General features: G+C 33.3%; 2 protein-coding genes across 8 annotated transcripts; one reads left to right on the top strand and one right to left on the bottom strand.

The window, feature by feature from the left end:
• The first annotated feature begins 309 nt into the window (after positions 1 to 309).
• MMH-1 (MUTM homolog-1) lies at positions 310 to 7,345 on the top strand. Of its 7 annotated transcripts, XM_020370709.3 has the most exons (11): positions 314 to 680; positions 1,191 to 1,242; positions 2,115 to 2,172; positions 3,160 to 3,228; positions 3,318 to 3,443; positions 4,224 to 4,274; positions 5,390 to 5,467; positions 5,552 to 5,648; positions 5,717 to 5,806; positions 6,536 to 6,570; positions 6,655 to 7,345. In XM_020370709.3, exons 1-11 carry the CDS (start codon positions 452 to 454, stop codon positions 7,051 to 7,053), a joined length of 1,284 nt encoding a protein of 427 aa, XP_020226298.1. In that variant the 5' UTR covers positions 314 to 451; the 3' UTR covers positions 7,054 to 7,345. The 7 variants fall into 7 exon arrangements, with proteins under 7 accessions (XP_082921379.1, XP_029129207.1, XP_020226298.1 ...); XM_083065253.1 differs by lacking the exon at positions 5,552 to 5,648 and having other exon boundaries at positions 310 to 680; positions 5,704 to 5,879; positions 6,655 to 6,880; XM_029273374.2 differs by lacking the exon at positions 5,552 to 5,648 and having other exon boundaries at positions 310 to 680; positions 5,704 to 5,879; positions 6,533 to 6,570; positions 6,655 to 6,880.
• A 3,554-nt stretch (positions 7,346 to 10,899) lies between these two features.
• Positions 10,900 to 14,224, bottom strand: LOC109808851 (zinc finger BED domain-containing protein DAYSLEEPER). Its single transcript, XM_020372010.3, has 2 exons — positions 14,049 to 14,224; positions 10,900 to 13,035 (listed from the first exon to the last, which is right to left on the bottom strand). Exon 2 carries the CDS (start codon positions 13,012 to 13,014, stop codon positions 11,041 to 11,043), a length of 1,974 nt encoding a protein of 657 aa, XP_020227599.1. The 5' UTR covers positions 13,015 to 13,035; positions 14,049 to 14,224; the 3' UTR covers positions 10,900 to 11,040.
• Positions 14,225 to 24,429: the final 10,205 nt, after the last annotated feature.

The raw sequence follows: 24,429 nt of genomic DNA, 5'->3' as shown, positions 1-24,429 counted from the left end.
AAAAAAAAATGGCGGGTGCGAGACTTGAAATGGGTTTGGGTTAGGTGGGGTGTGGGGCACGGGGCACGGGGAAGGGGGATGCGGGGTACCGGGGGTGCGGGGAAAGGGGTGTAAATTTAGGAATTTCATTTTTTTTAAGGATAATTTAGACATGTTATATATTTTTTTTAAAAAAGAGGGTGTGCTTATACAAGAGTGGAGGTGTGTTTATCATCTGCCTAAATATGATGAGCCGGCCCAAAATTGAAACTGAAATGTTGGGCCAGACCAACCGATGTTTCAAGTCCAAATCAGACAATTCCGAGGGTCAAGATTTGAAGCAACGGCAAAACACTGTAGCCCAAAATCGCGAGCCTGAGTGAGAATAGACCAAATTGCGAGTCTGAGGGAGAAGAGAAATAGACCCAAAAAGAACGCGGGAAAACGCCGGCGTAGTGAATGAGTGAGCGCCATGCCGGAGCTTCCAGAAGTCGAGGCGGCGAGGAGAGCCGTTCACGAGAACTGCGTCGGAAAGAAGATAACAAAGTGCGTCATCGCCGATGATTCCAAAGTCATCGACGCCGTCTCTCGCTCCGAATTCGAAGCTTCCGTCCTCGGCAAGCTCATCGTCGCTGCTCACCGCAAGGGAAAGAACATGTGGCTTCAGCTCGATTCTCCTCCTTTTCCTTCCTTCCAATTCGGTCCTCTCTCTTTAAACCCTAGCTTCCTAGTTTTCTCTTTCCGTTTTAACTCATTGTGCGCGACATGAAAATGAAGCCGTCCTTCGTCGCTTTTTCGCTTTGTTATTTTCTGTTTAGCTCGCGTTAGGATTTGACGTGGTGCTTGGCACTTGGTGTAACTTGCATTTTGGTGATCCATGTTATTATGTTAACCATTTTTGTGCTTGCATCTAACGGCATAAGCTTTTACAAAATAGATAATATGAGAGAGCGTTTTAAAAGATAGCTGGTCTAAGAGAAGTACGTAGTATAAGTGAAAAGGGATAGGCATACTACTATTTTTTTATAGATACAATTTGTTTGGAATGATGTAAAGGGAAAATGTTGTATCGCATTTGACTTATTTGTGCTGAGTGTCGTCTTTCTCTCTAATGCGTGGCGGCGGACACACACTCACAGAGAGAATATGGACATCTATTTTGTTGGTACTTGGTGGTCTGCAACTTTTGAATTTATACTTCTCTGTGTCAGGCATGGCTGGTGCAATATACATTAAGGGGGTTGCGGTGACACAGTATAAAAGGTGAGGCCTATGGGGTATGGTTGAGTAGTCTTTACTTCTTTATACTGATATTGATAAGTTATGCTGAAGTTTCCATGTAGAATCTTTGATTATCATGCACTTGTCATGTTGCAATATGGATTTCTTACACACCCACCACCTATTGCTATTGGTACACCATGATTTTCTTGCCATAATTTCCCCTGTATCATTCTTTTATTGGCATTATTTAAATATGACACTTTAATAGGTTTTGTGGGAAAAGTTTGTATTTCATACTAATTAGGTGAAATGATTACGTGCCTGTTATGTTTTCTCAATATGGTCAATTTTATCTCATCCTTCTATGCACATTTTTTTACATGTTTAACATGTTTTCCTTGTTTCAATGTGCAAAAGTGCTTCAGTTTTGTATGTATTTGTAGGTGCCAAAATTATGTGTGAGAGTAGTGATGAGAGTTTGCTGTTTTATTGATTATACCAGACCACCTGATTGTATGAGAACTAGTGGGGAAGAAATTACAACAAGAAAGAACAAAGTGCTACTTCTAGGCAGTTAGAGTGCCTAGTCTATTGTAAAGTCCCAGTAAATTCCGTCCTACACTCCCAACTGTCACTCCCCAGCCTTATACCACATACAACTGAAATATTGAATCACCTTTTCCCACTCTTTTAACCCAGAAATTAGTTACATGGAGGACTCCTTATCATTCTCTTTCATTTGGTTATGATGCCCAACAATGCCACCCTTTTTCTAACATTCACCATAGTTATTTTAGATTTGAGCCAAACTATTTCAGTGTTTCTGTTAGTTATTTACTTATTTTGTTGCAATATTTTGACACATATAAGAACCTTAACTGGTTATGTTAATGATATAAACATGCATGTAGGTCTGCTGTAAAGGACGAGGATGAGTGGCCCTCAAAGTATTCAAAATTTTTCATTGAGGTATGATAGGTAACTTCATTGATGAGTGAAATGCTTGAACTATATCACTGTGGTCTTGTAGCCTCATGATTAAATTCTTTGGCTTGATTTGATTTGATGACCATTTAAATTTCATTTTGTTGTGGACTATTTGTTATAGATTCATGAGATTTAGAACATATATTAGAGTAGGACCTGATTCTATTTGTGGCAACCATAAACTTGTATTTATGTTAATTTGCTTATTTTCATGAAGTTTGGTTTTCATGCCATGAAAGAAAATTAGTTTTCTTTTCAATTAAGTGGATGTTATTTATTGGAACACTTCACTCTCTGTTCTACTTGAGTTTAAATGTTCTAGTCTTTACACGTTGAGGAAATTGGGGAGAGTGCATAGGTTGCGAGCAAGAAAATGCAATGTATTCACTGAAAGTCCTCTTTCGCTTGTTGTGTTCCATTCCATTACCATAAACATTTATTTACAATACACCAGGACTCTGATTACACTGCAGAATTTACATCCCTTGCTATGAAGGCAATACAATAAACCACTTTGTTAACCCATGTATTTTTTCTCTTTACATATATATGGGGGTCTTTGAAGAATTATTATTTTCTTTTAAATTTCACAAGAGTATTCTGTGCAATTCAAAACCTTGAAGATCAAATAGATCAACAGAGGTTATAGTTGGTGGAGGAAGTTTTTATAATCAACATTTTCAGAAGATTTTGATATTGTTGGGGAGCTGAAGAGTGTGAACTTTTGATTCAATTCAGTTTCTTAAATTTTTGTTGTAAAGCATTTGATTCTTTCATGATCATATCATACATAATAACATAATCCGTAAGAAGCTGTACTCGTGTGCGAAGGTGATTTGTCTTTCTATTTTTTATTTTTCTTAACATACCTGGTGAGCCTTGGGATTCAATGAAATTTCTCTCCAATAAATATTGTCATTTATGTGAGCTTTGTAGGAATATTAATCATATTAATTCACATTTGTGCAGTTAGATGATGGTCTGGAGTTGTCTTTCACTGACAAAAGACGATTTGCTAAAGTTCGCTTGCTCAAAGATGTATTGAGACTGTACTTGCCAATTTGTCATTCATATTTCTTTTTTAATAAAGTTTGCTATTAATTGTATACTTTTTTCCTTTGATGTAGCCAACATCAGTGCCTCCCATATCGGAGCTTGGTCCTGATGCACTTTTGGAACCTATGGCACTTGAGGAGTTTACTAAGTCTTTGCACAAGAAGAAAACTGAAATCAAGGCTTTATTACTCGATCAAGTATTACGTGCACACCTTTATAACTTCCCATAGATTGTATTTTACTTGTTTTTTTATATATAATTTGGATATATCATCCTTTTGCTATATATATATATATGTTTTCTTTTTATAATTATACATGATAAGTCAAAATATGGGTGTTCTTTAATCAAATTTATTGGACATCTTATACTTATTGACAACTTGTGCACGAGTAGAAGGCAGTATTCTGTTTATGAGGCAAATGGGACAGGCCAAACGATGAAAATTGATGGAGTTCACTAATTAATTGTTTAGGCATGAAACAAATTCTATTTAGATCAACTGCTCTTGCTAACTTGTGATGCAGATAAGCTTAGAGTTATATACATATAGGAGCAATCTACTTATTCTTGGAGTAAGTCTAGGTGAATTTACTCCACTCAATAACTCTTGTTTTACATTAAATTTTAACAATCAAACTATTAAACTAAGATTTCTTAATGCAAAGGTCAAGTCAACAAATTTTTAGAAGCTTTGAGCCCTATTTTAAAAATTTGCAGACTTGATTTATGCATTAAGAAATTTTAGTTTAACAATTAGATTGTTAAAATTTATCGTAAAACATGAGTTATTGAGTGAATTAAGTCTAAACACACACACATGTATAATTTCAAATAATGTGTCTGATCGATGATATATATATCTTTTTCCCCTTCTCAATTTTTCAAAGTGCATATGAATTTTGTTCCTTTTACAACTAACTGTATTCATTATATCATATTAATTATTAAATATCTGGAATTTCAAATTTTTCAGAGCTATATTTCAGGTATTGGAAACTGGGTGGCAGATGAAGTGCTATACCAAGTAAGTAAAACCTTTCTTTTTTCAATGATTTTGAATCTTTGATGTTTTACAACTATGTTTTAAGTGGAAGATACCAGATTTTAAATGTGGCTTTAGAATTTATGTATGGCTTATTAAGCTTTAAGTTTTAGTATTCATCTCAATTTAGTCTTTGATCTTGATCACAGGAATTCTAAGAAAAAGACTCTAATGAATGTACTCTATTGCCTTTTAAAAGAATATACCAATTCCCTATTCACTACATATACAAGATGATTAATATGCTCTTCACACATACCTTGTTTTATCTTGTATCCTGCATAGGTTTCTCATAGATCACTTACTCTATGCAGTTGGAACGGATAGATACTCTGCTTATGTCATAAAGATTCTTGATGTTTTAAAATCCAGGGGTGGGAATAAGGCACAATTTTACTTTGTAGAAATTTGCTGGAAGGGATGCCTATTTGTTTGTTAGTGTGAAGTTTTCTTTCTATATGAGAAATGCTAGGAACACACCCTCTGATACACTTCTTTTAATATACTGTTCAATTGGTTGAAATTTATTGAAAAACACAGAAGTTGGTGGGTTTCACACCCTATGTAATGACTCTCTCTCTCTCTCTCTCTCTCTCTCTCTCTCTCCCTCTCTCCCGATTTTGTGATTTTCAATAAATTCTAACTAATAAAAGAGAGTCTATTAAGATGAGTGTGTTTGAGTGTTACTAAATCTCTAAATAGTTATTGTTGCAACTTAGATTCTTCTTAAAGAAATTTGAGGTAAGCCTATCAACTTCTTCAGGATGGATGATGCTGCGTAAGAATATAAAATGAAGTTTGAACTCATACGTGTTGTTAACATATTATCTGGGTAGTGAAAACAGCTGCCTGTGGGTTATAGAATTGAAATCGATCTAGATGAACTGAAGCTGCTGACAAGTATTGTTATTTACTAGCTTTTAATATTCGTCTTTACATTGTTTATCACGAGCTTCAAATTGATGTGGAACTTGCATTTCACCAGATTTAGTATCTGCACTAACATACTTTTGTAATCAGTAGTTAATAAATTATCCTTCTACCTTTGAGTAGAAATAAAATTATAAAATTTACTTATTATTTTCCCTTGTTTCCAGGCAAGAATTCATCCACGACAGGTAGCTTCTAGCCTGTCTGATGAAAACTGCTCAACTTTGTACAACTGCATCAAAGAGGTGGGGATACAAATTTCTTTAGAAATGATCATAATTTATGGTACTTCTGTACTTCATATAAAATATAGAGAACAAAATGTGTAGGTTATTCAATTAGCTGTTGAAGTTGATGCTGACTGTAGCCGTTTTCCTCTTGAATGGTTATTTCATTTTCGATGGGGAAAAAGGCCTGGAAAAATAAGTGGTGAGAATGCTTCTCTATTGTGTAGTAGTTGACAAATAGGTCCTTTTTACAGGTCATTGAAAAAGCAATTGAAGTTGGAGCAGATAGTAGTCAGTATCCCACCTATTGGATATTTCGTTCACGTGAAAAGAAACAGGACAAGGCTTTTGTTGATGGTTTGCTTTCTCACTGCGTTATAGAAATAAACATTTTCTTGGTGGAACATGAATGTTACCAAATCTTCATGAGGTTTTTTGATGCTTACATATTAATTTTATGTGCAATTTGCCTACAAAATATAGTAAATTGAATAGCCTGTATTCTTGATTGGTGTGATTTACCAGTCTTTATCATTGGTACCTCAATCCCAGACTTGTGTTGCCATTTCTGACGAGATTGTGGATACAAAGCTAAAGTTCTTGTAAACATTTTCATATTTGTGAGCAATACTCATTATTAGTGAAATTCTAGTGCATTCAACTGTGGAGAGTGCTATTGGAATATTGATACTATGTTATTGATCTCAATTTGAAAAATAAAATCATCACCCACTCATCATTGAAGACTCCATTTTTAAATTCGCTGGATTATCCTGTCAAGTCAAGCTTTGTAACTATAATTATGCATATTTTCTTAGAAGTATGCTAGATCTCTGATTTTTGGTAATTTTTGTGAAATTGCAGAGGTTTCTGTAATTGTCTGATATTCTTCTTGGTTTTTGTTTTATACATACAAAACATATATTTATCTGTAATCAGTTTCTTTTTTCCTTTTCTTTTACGCGGTATCTTTTCTTCTGCTTAAATGTTGGATGAAATGTACCCTGCTTCCCGTCAAGAATAATAATTAAAAATATGCTTTTGTTGCTATATCCGAAAGTTTATATTTTTTTCTTGTGATAGCAGGGAAAAAAATTGACTTCATTACAGCTGGTGGCAGGGTATGTCATTCTGAGCATTGCCATTAATTGTTTTCTGTCATTATATTGTATGTATTTCTGATATGTACATGATGTTGCCATTAGACAACTGCTTATGTGCCAGAGTTGCAAAAGCTTAGTGGATCTCTAGATGTAAAAGAAACTGGTAAGCCTAAAAGGCAATCCTCAAAGAAAGTAAGTGTAGAGAATAACAATGATGACACTGAGAAACAAACAAATGGGGAAGAGGGGAATTTGGGAAGTCTAAAATCGAAGAAGGGGACGAAGGCTGGAGCTAGAGGTAGGAGGCCTTCAAAAAAGAAAAAGTCAGGGGAAAGTGATGAAGACAATGATAATGATGCTGGTACCGAGTATGATAGTGATGAATTTGAAAGGAATCCAGGTAAGGCGACTAATAGGAAACAAGCTGGGGGAGAGAAGCAAACAAATAAAAGAGTTCAAAGCAATCATACTAGTAGGAGTTCTAAAAGGAAAGCTAAGTAACTACTATGGGGTTTGCATAGTTTTGTCATGTGCTATGTTCGCACTAGAACAACAGAAGGATTGTTTATTATGTGCCTGCAACGTAGGTTTGCTGTTTAACAAGTTGTCTTTATGATCTGTTGGTTGGCTTGCGCTTCCACAAATTATGTATGGTAATTTAATTTCCACATGTTAAGCAGACAAATAGAAGGCAAGAATAGGAGTAGGACGCCTTCAGTTTTTGTGACTATTGTTAATGCTCACTTGGTGTTATGACTCAAGATGTAATTTCTGTTTTACATTTTCATCTTTACGATCAATCTTGTCACGATCCATCTCTCAATCACAAATATTAAATAATCTTAGATGTGTGATAATATTGTCTTTAGCTTGTTTATGTGATAGGCAAGTCTTGAAGATATAATAGGTCATTTTCAATAATAATTGGAGTAGTAAAACTATTAAGTTTTCTTAAGTAAGAATGATTCGAGTGATAAAAATGTGTTTCTATAATTTTTTTTTTGAAATTGTTGTATGCATACTATATAAAAGAGGTATTTTTTTTTAGTAATTACTTTGATTTTTATATGTAGTAGATCGTATCTTTTTATGATTAAAGAAATAATTTTTTTTTTTTATCAAATTCAAGATTTTAGAATCTTGAGATTTGAGGATTAATTAAAGTGTTAGTTGGATTAACATATATTTATTATTTAACCTCAATTTTTATTTTATTAATAGAAACACTATTTCATTAGTTTATAATAAAGAAGGTTGTTTCTTAAAATTATTAAAGGTCAAGTCAACTGGATAATAGATAAAAATGAAACTAACTTTTAAAAGATCAAATAAAAAGGATAAGAGATTTGATTAATGAGACTAAAATAAATTGGATATTTATTTGCTAAATGAATAAATTAATTTAAAATAATTTTCCAAATTTTAATTAAATAAATATATTAACTATTTTAAAATATCACTCAAAATATACAAGTTTTTAAGACGTCTGTTTGTCAAATGAAGGTCAAAATGATTTAACTTTTTAATCAAAACGATATTTTTGGTTTTCTTGACTGCTATTAATATTACTGATAGATTCCCTATGTGCAGTGCTTTAAGTCTTATAGCTCTGCGCACCTGGTAGCACTGGAGTTAGTGGAGTGGGTAAAAGTTTACATCAATAAAACATTATTCTAAACCTTTTGAGATGTTCCTGGGTTTGAATTAAGGTGTCTGTGTGGTTAGGGGTGTTTATACCGGACATTAGTTTCAATCGGGTGTTGGGATGGGAGAATATGATACCGGAATACAAGTCTTATTAATATATTCTCCAGCATTCTTTCTGTGAATGAATGCATCTCAAGTTTTATTGATGATCAAGAATGTGTTTTCTTTTTGGTCGTATATTTGTAAATTCATTTCATTTTTTTTTATAAACCTCACTTTTTCAGAATATTTTATTTTTCAAATGGTTTATTGTTAATTTAGCTCAAATGTTATTTATCCTCACATTTTAAAGTCTTGCAATTTCTTTCAAGAAGCTAATATCTTGAAATCTTGATTCTATTATATAAATAATTAATTATATAATAAGTAATAATTAATTTTTTCGCTCTTAATTTGTTTTCCGGATTTTAAAAGTCAAAACAATTAATTATGAATGCATCATAGTCGATTATCTAGCTTTTAGAAACCAATGTTTTGATTTTATTTATCTGATGAAGATTTTGTAATCAGTTATTCTTTTAAGTAGAGACTTTTCTTTTTTGTGATTCTGTTTATATAAATTATCGAATTATCTGAAACGTGTAATTGACTGTATGAAACATGTTTTTAATGGCCTAAAATAGATGTATTTTGTTTCTATTCTTATTTACTGCTTAATTTATCTTGTGTGTTTAAAAATAAACTAGGTATTTTTTAATAAAAAAAAGATACACATAAACAAAACAAATCTTCAAAGCTTTTCTTGTCCATTCTTGAGATTCTCAGGCTTTCAACAATTTCACTGTCAAGTTCTTGTTTATTTATCTCTTTCGATTGATTTCTTACTATAGATAGGGTAAGACATCCCTATTGGGTTTTGAATTTCTAAGGCAAATCTAATTATCAGTGAACAAATCTTGAGTGCAGGCCATATAGGTCACATTTTTAATATATATATATATATATATATATATATATATATATATATAATACCATCGAATGAAATTTATTGAAAATAAGTGAGATTTATTAAATAAAAAAATATGATTTACAAATTTTTTTGATAAAAAGATTAATGGATTCGGTCTATACATTCGTGTATATAAAGAAAAAAATTATTGAAAAATATCAGTCCCTTAAAAATTTGTATTTTAAGAGATTAATTCTTAAATTTATATATTCAAATATAATATTTATTAATATATAATTTATTTTAATTTTTAGTTACATACAATAAATATTTAACTTGTATATTCTACAAGTTAAAATATTAGTTAATAATAAGAAGAAAAATATTATCATTGATTATTAGTTCATTAATCAAATATATAAAATATTACCTCTATTTTTTTATATATATAAGAAATAAATACTTAATTTATTGATACTAATAAATACAGTTAAATTAGTTAATTGTGATTACTAGTGTTAATTTGGCGGTTGGATGGAGGAGAGGGAGAGCATTTAGGGTAAAAGTGAGAGGACTTATGTTCCATCATGATTTTTTTTTTGTAGTTTTTCTTATGAATAAAAATAAATTAGTTAATTATAATTAATAATGTCATAATTTAAAATTTTATTTCAAAAGTACAGTACCCATAAAGTTAAATAGTATTGGTGCTAGTTATGTTTAATGATACTACTCATAAGTCAAATAATTTTTCCAACTAATGAATACAACTTATAACGTTAGTGGTAAATAAATACATTTATTTCATAGAAAATGAGTAAAAAACTCATTAACAAACTCATAATAAATTAAAGATATAAAAGACAATTGCCAATTAATATATGGATTTAATGGTGATGCACTATAATTTTTTTTTACATAATCATTCAATAATAAATTATTGTTTATGACTTTTTAGATGATTATTGTAAAAGTCAATTTACTTATCATTTATGATAAATTATTTTATTATAATTTTTTTTTTTTGAGATGATTATTGAATGACTATACAAAATTATTTTATGCAATTAATATACCACCATTGAACTCTTAATATATTTAAAACTATATTCATATTTCTTATAATCAAGACCAACACAGATTCATTTTTTCTTATACAAGAACGGGGAGCAGTAGTATATAAATTGATTCATATTCTTTTATGTTGTTGAATAATGACAAACATTTTAGAGAAGGAAAAAATACAACTTTTATGAAATATAATTATTGAATCCTACAATCCATCATGATGAAACCTATTTAATTGATTTTTTTTTTTTAACTTAACAACATGAAACGATTTACCTTTATATACAAATTGCATGGTTGGAAAATACGTGAAGTATACACTAGAACATGTCAAATGCATACGAATTACCTATCTTAAAATATATTAATGTTATGTACCCATAATTTTATTTTACCCTTCTTAACGTCATTGCTTTTAAATAATAAAACAATATATGCATTCTCAGTGTGTTTGGTATTCTGCTGATGTTGCATGTTACCAGTAAAAATTGCATCAAAATTTGCTTAAAGACGCAGAAGCTAAATATTTGCTTGTCACGGTGTGGATACATTTCGAAGTGAAGGAAAACCCACTCTAATCTAAAGATATTGGTTCAATATTGGTGTGAACAACAAACATCATTTGTTCCTTGAGGTTTTGGTTTGAACCTGTGAATAGAACTGATATTTTGCTTAAGTCAAAATGATTAGAACAGAATCAACTCTATATATAAACAAGTAACAAAAATTCGGTCAGTTAATCACAAAAATTAATTGACCTGAATGACAGTTGCAAAACTTTAATACCTAAAAGCTAGTTGAAAATCTATTCCCTAAAGCTATATCTAGCATTCAACTTTGATAAGTGTATTTGGAACATTGATGGGCAACGATTTATACTGGAACCAATCCTTGGTACAAATAAGGGCCTCAAGAGTCAAAGAATCTAATGAACTCCGGTAGCTATCCATTTTTCTAATTTCAGTATCAAAAACAGAATCTGCTGAGAGGGTGGATACTGGCATACACAAAATATCAGATGCCAGTCTAGACAATGTTGGGTACTTGAATCCGTTTATTCTCCACCAGCTCAGAATATCGAATTCTTGTACTCTGGGTTCTAAAGGCTCTTCAAGATACTCATCCAGTTCTGACTTAAATTGCTGGTTACATGTTAAATCAGATATATAAAGTTCAATATCAGAAAGTCCATCTTCAGCAGCAAAAAGAGATCCATCAAATGACCCATCCGGAAATAACTCTGCCTTTATCACAGCATCATTCCCTTCATCGTCATTTGTTGCTGTAAAAGGAAGCACTTGTATGATATTATATTCAAGGAACAGTTCATTAAGACCATTCTCAACAATTCTTATCCAATGGTCAGCATTCTCACCAAATATCTTAACAAAGGTGGATTCCACCAGTTTCATTTTATACCTCGGATCCATAACTACAGCAACCGCCAAGATGAAGCAGCTTTCTTTCCAATATAGATCAAACTTCTCTCGCAAAGGCATAATCAAACGACTACAGAAAGGATCATGGCTTAAGGCTGCACAAGTCAACTCTACCTGAAGCTTTGACACTTCAAGGAAAAATACATTCGCAGTTGGGTATGGTTGAACAGTTAAAATGTTAGCTGCATCATACAAGAACTTTAAATATGCGCAAAGAGTTTCCACCTGCTTCCATTCATCCAATGTCACAGTCATTCTGAAATCAGGATCAGCGGCATCAAAGCATGCAAAAACTTCCTTTAATTCACAAGCAGCAACAAGCATAAGGTAAATTGTGTCCCATTTATTTCGGTCATCAATTAAAAGGTCCATCATACTAGGGACTTGAAGTTGTTGCCTCAGCTCAAAAAACTTCCTTTCATTAGATTTAGAAGATTTCACATACTTCACACTCTCCCGAACTTTATCAATAGTTTCTCTCATAGCTGATAGTGCATCTGATACAAGGCGACTAATTACACGAGCATAACAGTTCTGACTTAAAAATTGACCACTGAGAACCACAGGATTCTTGAAAGAGAGGAGACTTCTCAGATTTTCCATCAATGTCTCATTGGAGAAGAATTTATCAAGTGCAAGAGTAAATAGCCGCCCCTTCAAATGCCAATCACTTAAGCAGTTCACTATAGCTTGATTTAAGGAACAGCCGGAATCAGGAAATGGTACCATGAATACATTTAGAATAGGATGATGTAAATTCCAATTACCATCAACGAAGTGTCCTCGAAGGAAAACAAAGGCCGATGTTTGGTTTGAAGTCCATAAGTCCAGAGTGAGGTTGACTCGTCCAGGAATCCCATCAATAAGATTCAGTAGGTTTTGCTTCTCTCTGAGGTACATACCAACACAATTCCCTTGAATAGCATTAAAGCTCAGTGGATTGAACTGGGGTTGAAGTGTTCGAACAAAATCAATGAAACCTTGGTGTTCAACTATATGAAGGGGATAGTCATGTAAAATAATCATTTTAGCAATATTACTGTTGCAACGCTCCTGATCAAATGAGATAGCTAAGCAAGGTTTTGCTCTAGGCCGTTTCTTTGGTGGACTGACATCAGTTTTGGAACAGGGGGTTTGTTGATTTTTCTGACAGATTCCCAGAGAAATGTGTCTCTTGAGATGACTAGTGCCAGCCTGTTTTGAATCTTTTAGATATGCAAATGACTTTTTGCATTTTTTACAGTAAGCCTTGGCACATCCAGGTCCATCACTTTTCACAGTGAAGTGTTCCCAGACGGTAGATTTCTTTCTCCTCCTGCTATTTTGTTGTGTTTCTGTATCAGGCATATTAAATTCCATGAAAGAAAAGCGGATTGAATCCTACAAAACAAATGAGAACAGATCATTAGAAGAGAGTAAATAAAAAGTGATTGAACTTGAACCATTATAACATTACTTATGTGCTAAGAAAGCAGGTGGTCTTGTACCAATAGTAATATATAAGTAACAAGGCAAGGCAAATAGACTAATACATAACAAAAGAAGAAGCTGGTGGTCCTGAGCATAGTTATCAATCACAAATAGTAGTGTACTGGCTAACTCTGAAAACACCATAGTGGGATATCTCCATGTGGGATGACTGCTTTTTTAAATATTACAAAACAAACTAAGTATTACATACACGCACCAGCATGCACACACACAAAGAAAGCCCAAAATCAAAGAAATTCATGATAATTAATAAATTAATAAATAAATAAATAAAACACAATTTACACACACAATTATCATCAATATAGACATAGACTTGTAAAGTTCAAAGGAACAGAATTTTTTTGTGGAATGATCAAGGAACAATGGTTTCAAATCCTATTATGTTTCAAATCTGCCAATCACTTTGGTAAATGAAAATTGCTGATAAACCCTAACTTGTTTTTTAATAGAACTATGTAAAGAAGATACGACTTTAACAAATTTGTTAAAACACTAACCTGATAACACACTCTTTATCGTAAACAAGGGAAATACTCGGACCAATTTTTGGTAAACAGGGGCAAAATGCACTGTCAAAAAAATCTTTTTACTTAAACCTAATAACCTAAATAATCCAAATAAGATTGAAGGGTGAGAATTGACTCTTCCCACGCTCTCACCAAATGCTATACATTTTCCAACAAGAATGGAATGATTACAGTGGACGCAAATATTTTACAAAGAAGAAAATAAAAAACAGAGCGATATACAATACACAAACCCGTTACACGAAATCATCAGAGACATCCAAAAGCGAATTCAATCACATTGACACTAAAAGTAACAGCATTTAATTGTTTAGAAAAAAACACAAACAGAAAGAGGGAAAATTATACATGCATAATCGATAAAGAAAAAACCTTTATGGCGGCCACGAATGTGAAGAGAAGACTGAGACGGTGACAATGAAAGAATGAACGTTGTGGAAGCGCCACTTACTACTGAGTCTCAAGCAATGCCAATAACCCAATTAAGGGTTTCAAATTGCATAAATATTATACAACCTTTGATTTTCTTTAACGTTTTGTGTACTTTCACACCTATTGAAGGTCTATTTATTGTTTTTTGTTCATCCTAGTAATAATACTAATTATTTATAAATAAATAAAACATGAAAAATTTTGTGAATTTTCGAAATCTTTTAAATTAAAAATATTTAAAATCTAAAAATAATTGTAAACTTTACTGAAAAATCTTTCAACTAATTATCTCAATTATATATACATGAAATATTTAAATATTTTTTTACTTCAAAAAGTATTCTCTTATACTAAAAACTAAAATATTTAACTTGGTGGTGAAATTTTCATTCTCTCCTATAAAGATTTTCTAGATTTATTGTTTCATTGTATATCCGTAATTAGTTAAACATATTTGTAAATAATCTTAAATTATCTTTCTTTTATTTTTTAATACTTATTTTTCTTAACTGATTATTTATATTAATTTTAAAATCTTATATTATAATTTAAGATATAAACTTTTCTTAAAGAGATCATAAAAATTTAAGTAATGCTAAATATTTTGTTTGTATTTACACTTAATTGAAATAGAATAAAAAATAATATGTTAATAATTAAAAATTTTAGAAAATAAAAATAATAGAAATAATAAATATTATATATATATATATATATATATATATATTTGAATTCATCATATGTTTTAATATAATTGTTATAAATTTGAATTGTTAAATAGGTGATAAATCTAGTGATAAAGTTGTAATGATAATGATGCAACAGTGAAAATGATAATAATGTGGTAATGGTTATAATAAAAGTGATGATATGATAATGGTAGCAAAATTATAATATAATAATTTTGTTTGTAATATTCTATTTTAATATAAGAGTTCTTATAAAGGATTTTTATTTAATTAAGTCACCATCTATATACTTATTGTAACGACCCGGCTGATCACTACACACTGCACAACACACTAGAAACACCACACAAAAAGGAACAAGTGTATACATATAGGGTATAGAATATATACATATACATGATCCAAATTTGGATAGAGTTAAAGTGTACAGAATATATCAAAAGTTACTACACTAAGTAGCTAAACATCAAAAGATCCTAGAAGATCCACTCCATCTGCCAGCTGCAGATTCACCATCAGCCACCTACCTATCCCTGCTCTACTCTCATACGTAGTATGATCATCACAGTCTAAACATCATGGAGACAACAAAGGGTAAGATAGTGTAAAGAAACAACATACATATATAGCAATATGACAGTAAACAGCTACAACTATCAGCACACCAACACAGCTTATACCACACCACAACATTCAACAATATCAGCACCGCAAAGCGACAATATCAGCACTGCATAGCAGCAATTTCAGCACCACTCTAGTGGCTATAACAGCACCGCATAGCGGCTATAACAGCACCGCCTTAGCGGCTATAACAGCACCACAATAGTGGCTAATAAAAACACCGACATAGCGGTTAGAACAACACCACAATAGTGGCTAATAACAACACCGACATAGCGGCTAGAACAGCACCACAATAGTGGCTAATAACAGCACCGACATAGCGACTAGAATAACACCACAATAGTGGTCATACACAGCATACAACTTAGCTAACACAACACAACCAAACAGCTCACAACACAGCACAACAAATCAGCATACAGCACGGCTAAGTAGTATTCAACACAACTTACTGCTCACAACTCAGCTCATCATTCTAGAGCACAACAATAATATAATTTTAGCATTTAAAATCATCAATAACAGCCCAACTCAACACAACAATATCTAACAACTACAGCTCAGCTCAGCATAAAACAACCTCTCTAAGAAATTTCAGCAAAGTTTAACAGCTAATAGCACATCAAGTCAACGTCCTCCTACGTGCCCGACGCACCCATGGGGCCAACGCGCCCAGCGCAAGAGTTCCCGCGCTCGGCGTGCCTCAGCCAGAGAGCCCAAGGCTCTCACGCGCCTGGCGCAATTCAGATTGCGCCCAACGCATACCAGGTAGAGACTCCAAGGAGTCTCACGCGCCCGGCGTGGCCTAACCCGCGCCCAGCGTGGGGAAGGCAGAGACCTACCAAGGTCTCGCGCCCGGCGCAATTCGCATTGTGCCCAGCGCCCTCTTGGCAGAGACTCCAAAGGAGCCTCCGCGCCCAGCGAGTCCAAACGCGCGCCCAACGTGGCACCAGAACATCCAAAACAGATCACCATTGATATCGCGCCCGGCGCAGCTCAAGTCACGCCCGGCGGGGCCAACCAAAGACTCCCATTCTCAAGCTCACCCGGAGCACACACCTTTGCGCCCGACGGGCTTGCCTAAATAGAGCCTCCCGGTGGTCACGCGCCCGACACGAAGAACAGCGCCCAGCGCGAAGCTCAGCAACAACACCCTATTTTCGAAAAACTTCACCAAATCCTGCAAAAACAGCCAAAAAAACCAACATTCAACCCAGCCAAGAGTTCCCATTTTCATCAACCATCCCAAAAATCCCAACTTTACCCACATGCAGCCACAATCAAGAAAACCTCAAGATTTTCGCCAAAACCCCGGAAACCCCGAAAACCCGTTTTCATCAAAACAACTCAATATTATACAAGACGACTTAAATATCATGATTCAGCATGAACATCCCACAGCACAACTCATCATTAATCTGCTCAACAACGAAATTCAGTATTAGCATCATACAGTACGACTCAGCGTTACATCATTAACAGCATAAACAACATACTTCACAACTCGACTTTTCATCATACAGCATTTACAATATTAATCAACATAATCAACCACTTTACAACATAAACATGTCCACACCTATAGCAACTTATCAACTTAACTTCAACTAGCTTCCCTTACCTGAAAATTGGATCAGGATAGCCAAGAAGCGGAATCCCCTTTCCGAAGCTCAGCCCGGAACTTCAATCCTTCAAAAGTCAGCTTTCCAGTCCAGAGCCCTTCTCTTTAGAACTTCTCTCTAAAAAAAAACCTCCTCCCCTCAACTGCCCACAACGCCTATTTATAGACATTTCGGAGTGACCAGAACGGCCTGTACCAAAACCGGAACGGCCCGTTCTGCACCTCCTCAACACGTACAAAAATTACATGCAGAACGGTCCTTTCTGAAATCAGAACGGCCCGTTCTAGAACTCATCCAGAACGGCCCGTTCTTCAACCATAACGGCCCGTTCTCCCTCCAAAACGGCCCGTTCTCAGCTACGATTTACTGGTCATTTTAATAGTTTGGAATGGCCCGTTCCAGATTGGGAACGACCCGTTCTGGGCTACTAAAACACCAACTTGCTACGTCACAATACCCCCCAACAAATAAGAATTTTCGTCCCCGAAAATAGGCTTACTTGAGAATAGAAACGGATACCGTTCCCTGCACTGCTGCTCAATGTAACGCTCGATTCTAACGCTCAATTTATATAATAATAATTATATATTTCTTATATAATATTTTCGCAAATATATCGTTAACAATATTTTTTTTTATGGATAAAGATAAAGAAACAGAATATTTTGTGAATTTAATACATAACATAAGTATTTATAATAATGTATTATTATACACAATATTTCTTTCTTTCACTTCTATTACAAACTTTACATTGATAATAGAAATAAATTTACAATAACAATTATAATAGATTCATCAAATAGCCTCCACATTCCAATTTCTTCCAAGAAAGACAACAACTATAATCACTGTAAAATGCTCTGGAATCCCAAGTAGATCAATATATTTTATAATATATTTAATTTAAAAAAAAACAAAGAAAAGAGAGGAGTTAGAACAATATCCAATAAATACAATAATTCAAAAGAATATAAAGAATTATTTATAATCAATATTAAACATATATATATATATATAATATATATACAAATCATATATTAGATTTTCATGATACAATAAAATTTGAATTATACTTGTAGTGACTAGTCAGGATAAATGAGCATCATCAAAATATCAACCAATAAAAGGATATTTCACCTTAACTAACAATAGGATATTTCACCTTCATTCTTTACTCATTTAAATCCCCAAGGTCAAACCTCCAGCTACAAATAATTCAAACTTTATCTTCTATGGCCATAGAACAATATTTATCTTCATAAATACATGAAGAAATAACAACAAAACGAGTCCAAGATATCACAACTATAACATAATTAATTATAAATATATTTACAATAAATATATCTATGTAAAAAGAATATATTAAGAATACCAATGATATAAATAAAAATGACAATCATTATAAAATAATGAAACAATATAAAATATGAACACCTTAATAATTATTATAGACAAAAATAATCAAAGGTTAAGCAAATAAATGAGGTTAGGGACACCCCACTAAATAAATATACATAAAAAATAACATAAATAAATAAAAATAGTAGTAGATAAAATTTTAAAGAGATAAGGTTCTCCTCCCCCTTACCTGAATAAGCAGGAACTAAAACTTGAGCAGAACCTCCTCCTCTAGATTCCCTCTTTCTTTCCCTCTCTTTCTTTCTTTCTCTCTCTCTCTCTCTTTCTCTCTCTCTCTAGAATTTTCACTTTTCTCTCAGTTATAATTTTTCACCCCCCCAGTCTCTATTTATAGGCATCCTCGGGTCCCCGGAACGGCCCGTACTGAATTCGGAACGGCCCGTTCCGGAGCCTTCAAACGTGGGCAAATTTCTCAACTGGAACGGCCCGTTCCAAAATTAGAACGGCCCGTTCCCAAAAAGCAGAACGGCCCGTTCTGAAACCAGAACGGCCCTTTCTCAATCTTAGCAGAACGGCCCGTTCTCCCTCCGAAACGGCCCGTTCTTCTTCCAGACTCAACAGAACGGCCCGTACTGCTTCCAGAACGGCCCGTTCTCCATACCAGAACGGCCCGTTCCAAGGTCATTCCGAAACAACAAAAATAACACATTTTTAATGCTTGGAACGGCCCGTTCCATTTTTGGAACAGCCCGTTCCAAGTTACCAAATTACCCCTATAACTTTAATAAAATTACGAAAATGCCATCAATAATTACGAAAATGCCATCAAATAAAAAAAACTGGGTGTTACAATTCTCCCCTCCTTTTAGAAATTTCGTCCTCGAAATTTTTGTAATGGAAGGCTCTTCGCTTCTTACCTTCTAATTCTTATGCAACTTCACTATCTTATCGATATACAACTCTATCAATTTCATCCAAGGATTTCTAAGGATAAGACAAGCAAATTTGGCAAGCCTATCTACTAAAACACAATTAGAATCAATCTCTTAAACGTCTCAGACAAACCTATAATTAAAGTCTATCAATTCACCATCTCACTTCCAAAATGAGAAGTCTAATTGCTACAAAATTTCTAAAGACTTCTTGCATACTAAACACGAGTATATGATTTCTTTTCTCTTCACCTTAGGTCACTACACTTCCGCTGCGCTACTCTGATACGTCTTAGTAGCTCCTAAATAAAAGAGTATTCTTATGTCCTTTCTCTAAAATCATCTTTCTTAATTCAAGATTACTAAGCATCCAAATTTATTCTCAAAACAACATCAATTTCTATTTAGAAAAGGTTACTCATACTCCTACTAATCTTTTCCACTTGATTTAAGGCATCTGTCACAATATTGGTTTAACTTTTGTGAGCCTTTCCACAACCTTTCCAAAGATCAAACACTTAAGCATAAGTTCACTAGGTACACATACCAGATCTCTAATTTCACCATTCCATCTACACCCAAGTCAAACTCTTATCCATCACCTTATCCTATAGTCTCATATCTTATCACCAAAAATGAATCAACTAATTGTGCTTTTCCAATTTCTTTTAAGAATCCAATTGTTACTAAAGTCATACCTAGTTTCACACTACTAGGAGTAATCTCACTAGTCAAACTTAAGTTCTTAATTTGAGCCAAAAGATACATCTCTTTAACCATAAAGAAAGATAAATATAAATATTTCATACTCAAAGCTTCGACCACTACTTTAGATTTACCCAAATAACAATTAAGATTAAAATCCTAATCCTTACAATTTTCAACTATCTCTTCTGTCTCATATTCAACTCCTTCGGATTAAACAGATATTTAAGATCTTTATGATTACTAAATACCTCAAACTTAGAATTATATCAGTAATGTTTCCAAAATCTCAAGTGTAACTATCACAACCTCTAATTCAAGGTCATGGGAATAATCCACCCAAACCTGTCTTCAAAGCATCACTGTATACCACATAAGACTTACTAGAGTTCAGTAATGTTAACACTAGTCAATTTTTTTCTTAAGAGTTTGAAAAATACTCTCACACTATTCCAAAAAGGAAACTATCTATTTCTGGTCAATCCAGTCAAAGGTAATGTTATCTTAGAAAATTTTCTCAATAAATCTCCTATAATAATAAGTTAATTCAAGAAAACTCATCTCCACACTAATTTACTTTGGTATCTCCCACTTAAGCATCCCTTCTACCACAGATAGATCTACATTATATCTTCACTAGAAATTACACAACCTAGAAAAATTAACTTCATACAATAGAAATTCATACTTAAATAACTTGGTGTAAAGTTGTCTTGAATATATTTTCATCCTCAATTCCAATATGTTGATATCACATCCTAAGGTCAATCTCACTAAACACACAAATATTCATTAATGGATCCCTAAGGTCATCTATCCACATATCAACATACATGCATATCAGTTAGAATGCCTATTTTAAACCTTCATATATACCATCCTTAAGCATGTATGAATCAAATATCGTTTACTACGTATAACCTGTACATGAATAGCCTTTACCACATAACATCATACAACCTTAAAGAAACTTTTGATCCACAAGACAACACCTCAGAACATTAGAATAAAATCGATTTCCTAATAACTCACAAATATCATGATAACATATATATCCCTTTAACAACTATCAAAGAAAATGATACATAGAAAATTATACAGGCTATCACCAAATGATCTCAAACCTATTACGAAAAGAAAGCTATCAAGATAAGCTATCACTCTTATGAAGACTTAAAATTCTAAAATGATCATATACTTAGCTAAAAATTCCAAAAAATGTAATAGATATAATCAGCGCTAACAGCTAGACCTTTATTCAATAAAATAATTATATCGGAAGTTCTAGATCTCCATTGAACCTGATTTTGGTGCCCTTAAAAAAATAACATTCCAAGACTACAACTCTTATGAAGATCATAAAATCCAATTCTGACAATATAATACTTGTACTAGCACAGTAAAATTGCAGCTAAAACATTCTATGCACTAATCACTAAAAGAGCGCACCAAATTCTAAGGCCACAAAAATACCTTAAAATATTTCAGAACCATTATTTAAGCTTCTTCCTACAATTCTAAACCAAAACAACTCACATATTTAACACAAATGATTTAAAAGTTGAAATAGAATCCTCATGTAACTTAATAATAATTAACATGTAAGCATCAAAACTCAAAAATCATATTAAAACAAATTTAAAAGTAATAAAGAAAATTATAAATTCATTCCAGTAAAGGTGGCAGAGCCTCCTAGTTAGGAATAATTTATAACTTCTAAATCATGTAAAAAAATAAAAAATAAAATAAAAATAATAGAGATGCACACTTTAGCCTTTCATCAAAACATTCAAAACCTCATTAGATTCAATCGCTAAAAATTATAGACTTCGTCTACCAAACAAGCATAGTAAACTGATAACTCACGGCCGATTGAATCGACCTGCTCTGATACCACTTAATGTAACGCCCGATTCTAACGCCCAATTTATATAATAATAATTATATATTTCTTATATAATATTTTCACAAATATATCGTTAACAATATTTTTTTTATGGATAAAGATAAAGAAACAGAATATTTTGTGAATTTAATACATAACATAAGTATTTATAATAATGTATTATTATACACAATATTTCTTTATTTCACTTCTATTACAAACTTTACATTGATAATAGAAATAAATTTACAATAACAATTATAATAGATTCATCAAATAGCCTCCACATTCCAATTTCTTCCAAGAAAGACAACAGCTATAATCACTGTAAAATGCTCTGGAATCCCAAGTAGATCAATATATTTTATAATATATTTAATTTAAAAAAAAACAAAGAAAAGAGAGGAGTTAGAACAATATCCAATAAATACAATAATTCAAAAGAATATAAAGAATTATTTATAATCAATATTAAACATATATATATATATATATAATATATATATATATACAAATCATATATTAGATTTTCATGATACAATAAAATTTGAATTATACTTGTAGTGACTAGTCAGGATAAATGAGCATCATCAAAATATCAACTAATAAAATGATATTTCACCTTAACCAACAATAGGATATTTCACCTTCATTCTTTACTCATTTAAATCCCCAAGGTCAAACCTCCAGCTACAAATAATTCAAACTTTATCTCCTATGGCCATAGAACAATATTTATCTTCATAAATACGTGAAGAAATAACAACAAAACGAGTCCAAGATATCACAACTATAACATAGTTGATTATAAATATATTTACAATAAATATATCTATGTAAAAAGAATATATTAAGAATACCAATGATATAAATAAAAATGACAATCATTATAAAATAATGAAACAACATAAAATATGAATACCTTAATAATTATTATAGACAAAAATAATCAAAGGTTAAGCAAATAAATGAGGTTAGGGACACTCTACTAAATAAATATACATAAAAAATAACATAAATAAATAAAAATAGTAGTAGATAAAATTTTTAAGAGATAAGGTTCTCCTCCCCTTTACTTGAATAAGCAGGAACTAAAACTTGAGCAGAACCTCATTCTCTAGATTCCCTCTTTCTTTCCCTCTCTTTCTTTCTTTCTCTCTCTCTCTCTTTCTCTCTCTCCCTCTCTCTCTCTAGAATTTTCACTTTTCACTCAGTTATAATTTTTCACCCCCCAGTCTCTATTTATAGGCATCCTGGGGTCCCCGGAACGGCCCGTACTGATTTCGAAACGGCCCGTTCCGGAGCCTTCAAACGTGGGCAAATTTCTCAACTGGAACGGCCCGTTCCAAAATCGGAACGGCCCATTCCCAAAAAGCAGAACGGCCCGTTCTGAAACCAGAACGGCCCGTTCTCAATCTTAGCAGAACGGCCCGTTCTCCCTCTGAAACGGCCCGTTCTTCTTCCAGACTCAGCAGAACGGCCCGTACTGCTTCCAGAACGGCCCGTTCTCCATACTAGAACGGCCCGTTCCAAGGTCGTTCTGAAACAACAAAAACAACACATTTTTAATGCTTGGAACGACCCGTTCCATTTTTGGAACAGCCCGTTCCAAGTTACCAAATTACCCCTATACCTTTAATAAAATTACGAAAATGCCATCAATAATTACGAAAATGCCATCAAATAAAAAAAACTGGGTGTTACACTCAACCTCCCAAGTAGCCACACCAGTAGTTGCATCCCACAACACCTTCACCAGAGCAATGGGCTTGCCCCTCAACTCCTCCAGCTTATGATCAACCACAGCTACTGGCAACTCCTCATATGTCAGATTCTCCTTCACCTGTACATCATCCAGCTCCACCTCATGACTAGGGTCATAAACATACTTCCTTGGCTGGGATACATGGAATACATCGTGTAGGTTTGACGGACCCACACGCTGTATGATCTGATAGGGACCAACAAACCTCGGTGTCAACCTACACCAGAAGTCGAGGTCACCTTCAGAAACACATGTTCCCCTTCAGCAAAATCCAAAGGCTTTCGCCTTTTATCAGCATATGATTTCTGCCTACTCTAAGCAGTCTTCATCCTCTCCTGAATCAGCTTCACCCCCTCAGTAGTATGTAGAATTAACTCCGGTCCCACAACCACTGACTCCCCATTTTGGTACCAGCATATAGGAGTCCTACATCTTCTGCCATATAAGGCTTTAAACGACCCCAACCCAAAACCAGCGGTAGGACCTCCTCCCAGCTTCCCAAGTGGTCTAACACACAAGCCCTCAGCAAATCCTCGAACATAGCTTTCTTCAGCTCAGCATCATGAGGTAGGCAAATCCTGCCCTTAAACCTCAAGATTCCATCTTCACCCAGCTCAAAACCAATAGCCTTCTCGGTACCCAGCAAACCAAGAAGCTTCACCAGCTCAACGTCTTGCAACTGCTTAAGTCCAACCTGCCTCAAAAACTCATTAGTTATGGTAATCATCCCA

This window comes from Cajanus cajan, chromosome 10, assembly GCF_000230855.2.
Source record: "Cajanus cajan strain Asha chromosome 10, NIPB_CcT2T_4, whole genome shotgun sequence".
NCBI lineage: Eukaryota > Viridiplantae > Streptophyta > Magnoliopsida > Fabales > Fabaceae > Cajanus > Cajanus cajan.
The sequence above is the reverse complement of the archived record's forward strand: the minus strand, read 5'-3'. Positions and strand labels throughout refer to the sequence as shown.

Coding starts and splice junctions, on each gene's coding strand:
- MMH-1 (XM_020370709.3), top strand. CDS start 452: ATGCCGGAGCTTCCAGAAGTCGAGGCGGCGAGGAGAGCCGTTCACGAG. Junction 2,173..3,159: donor ATTCAAAATTTTTCATTGAG/GTATGATAGGTA, acceptor ACATTTGTGCAG/TTAGATGATGGTCTGGAGTT. Junction 3,229..3,317: donor AAGTTCGCTTGCTCAAAGAT/GTATTGAGACTG, acceptor CCTTTGATGTAG/CCAACATCAGTGCCTCCCAT.
- LOC109808851 (XM_020372010.3), bottom strand. CDS start 13,014: ATGGAATTTAATATGCCTGATACAGAAACACAACAAAATAGCAGGAGG.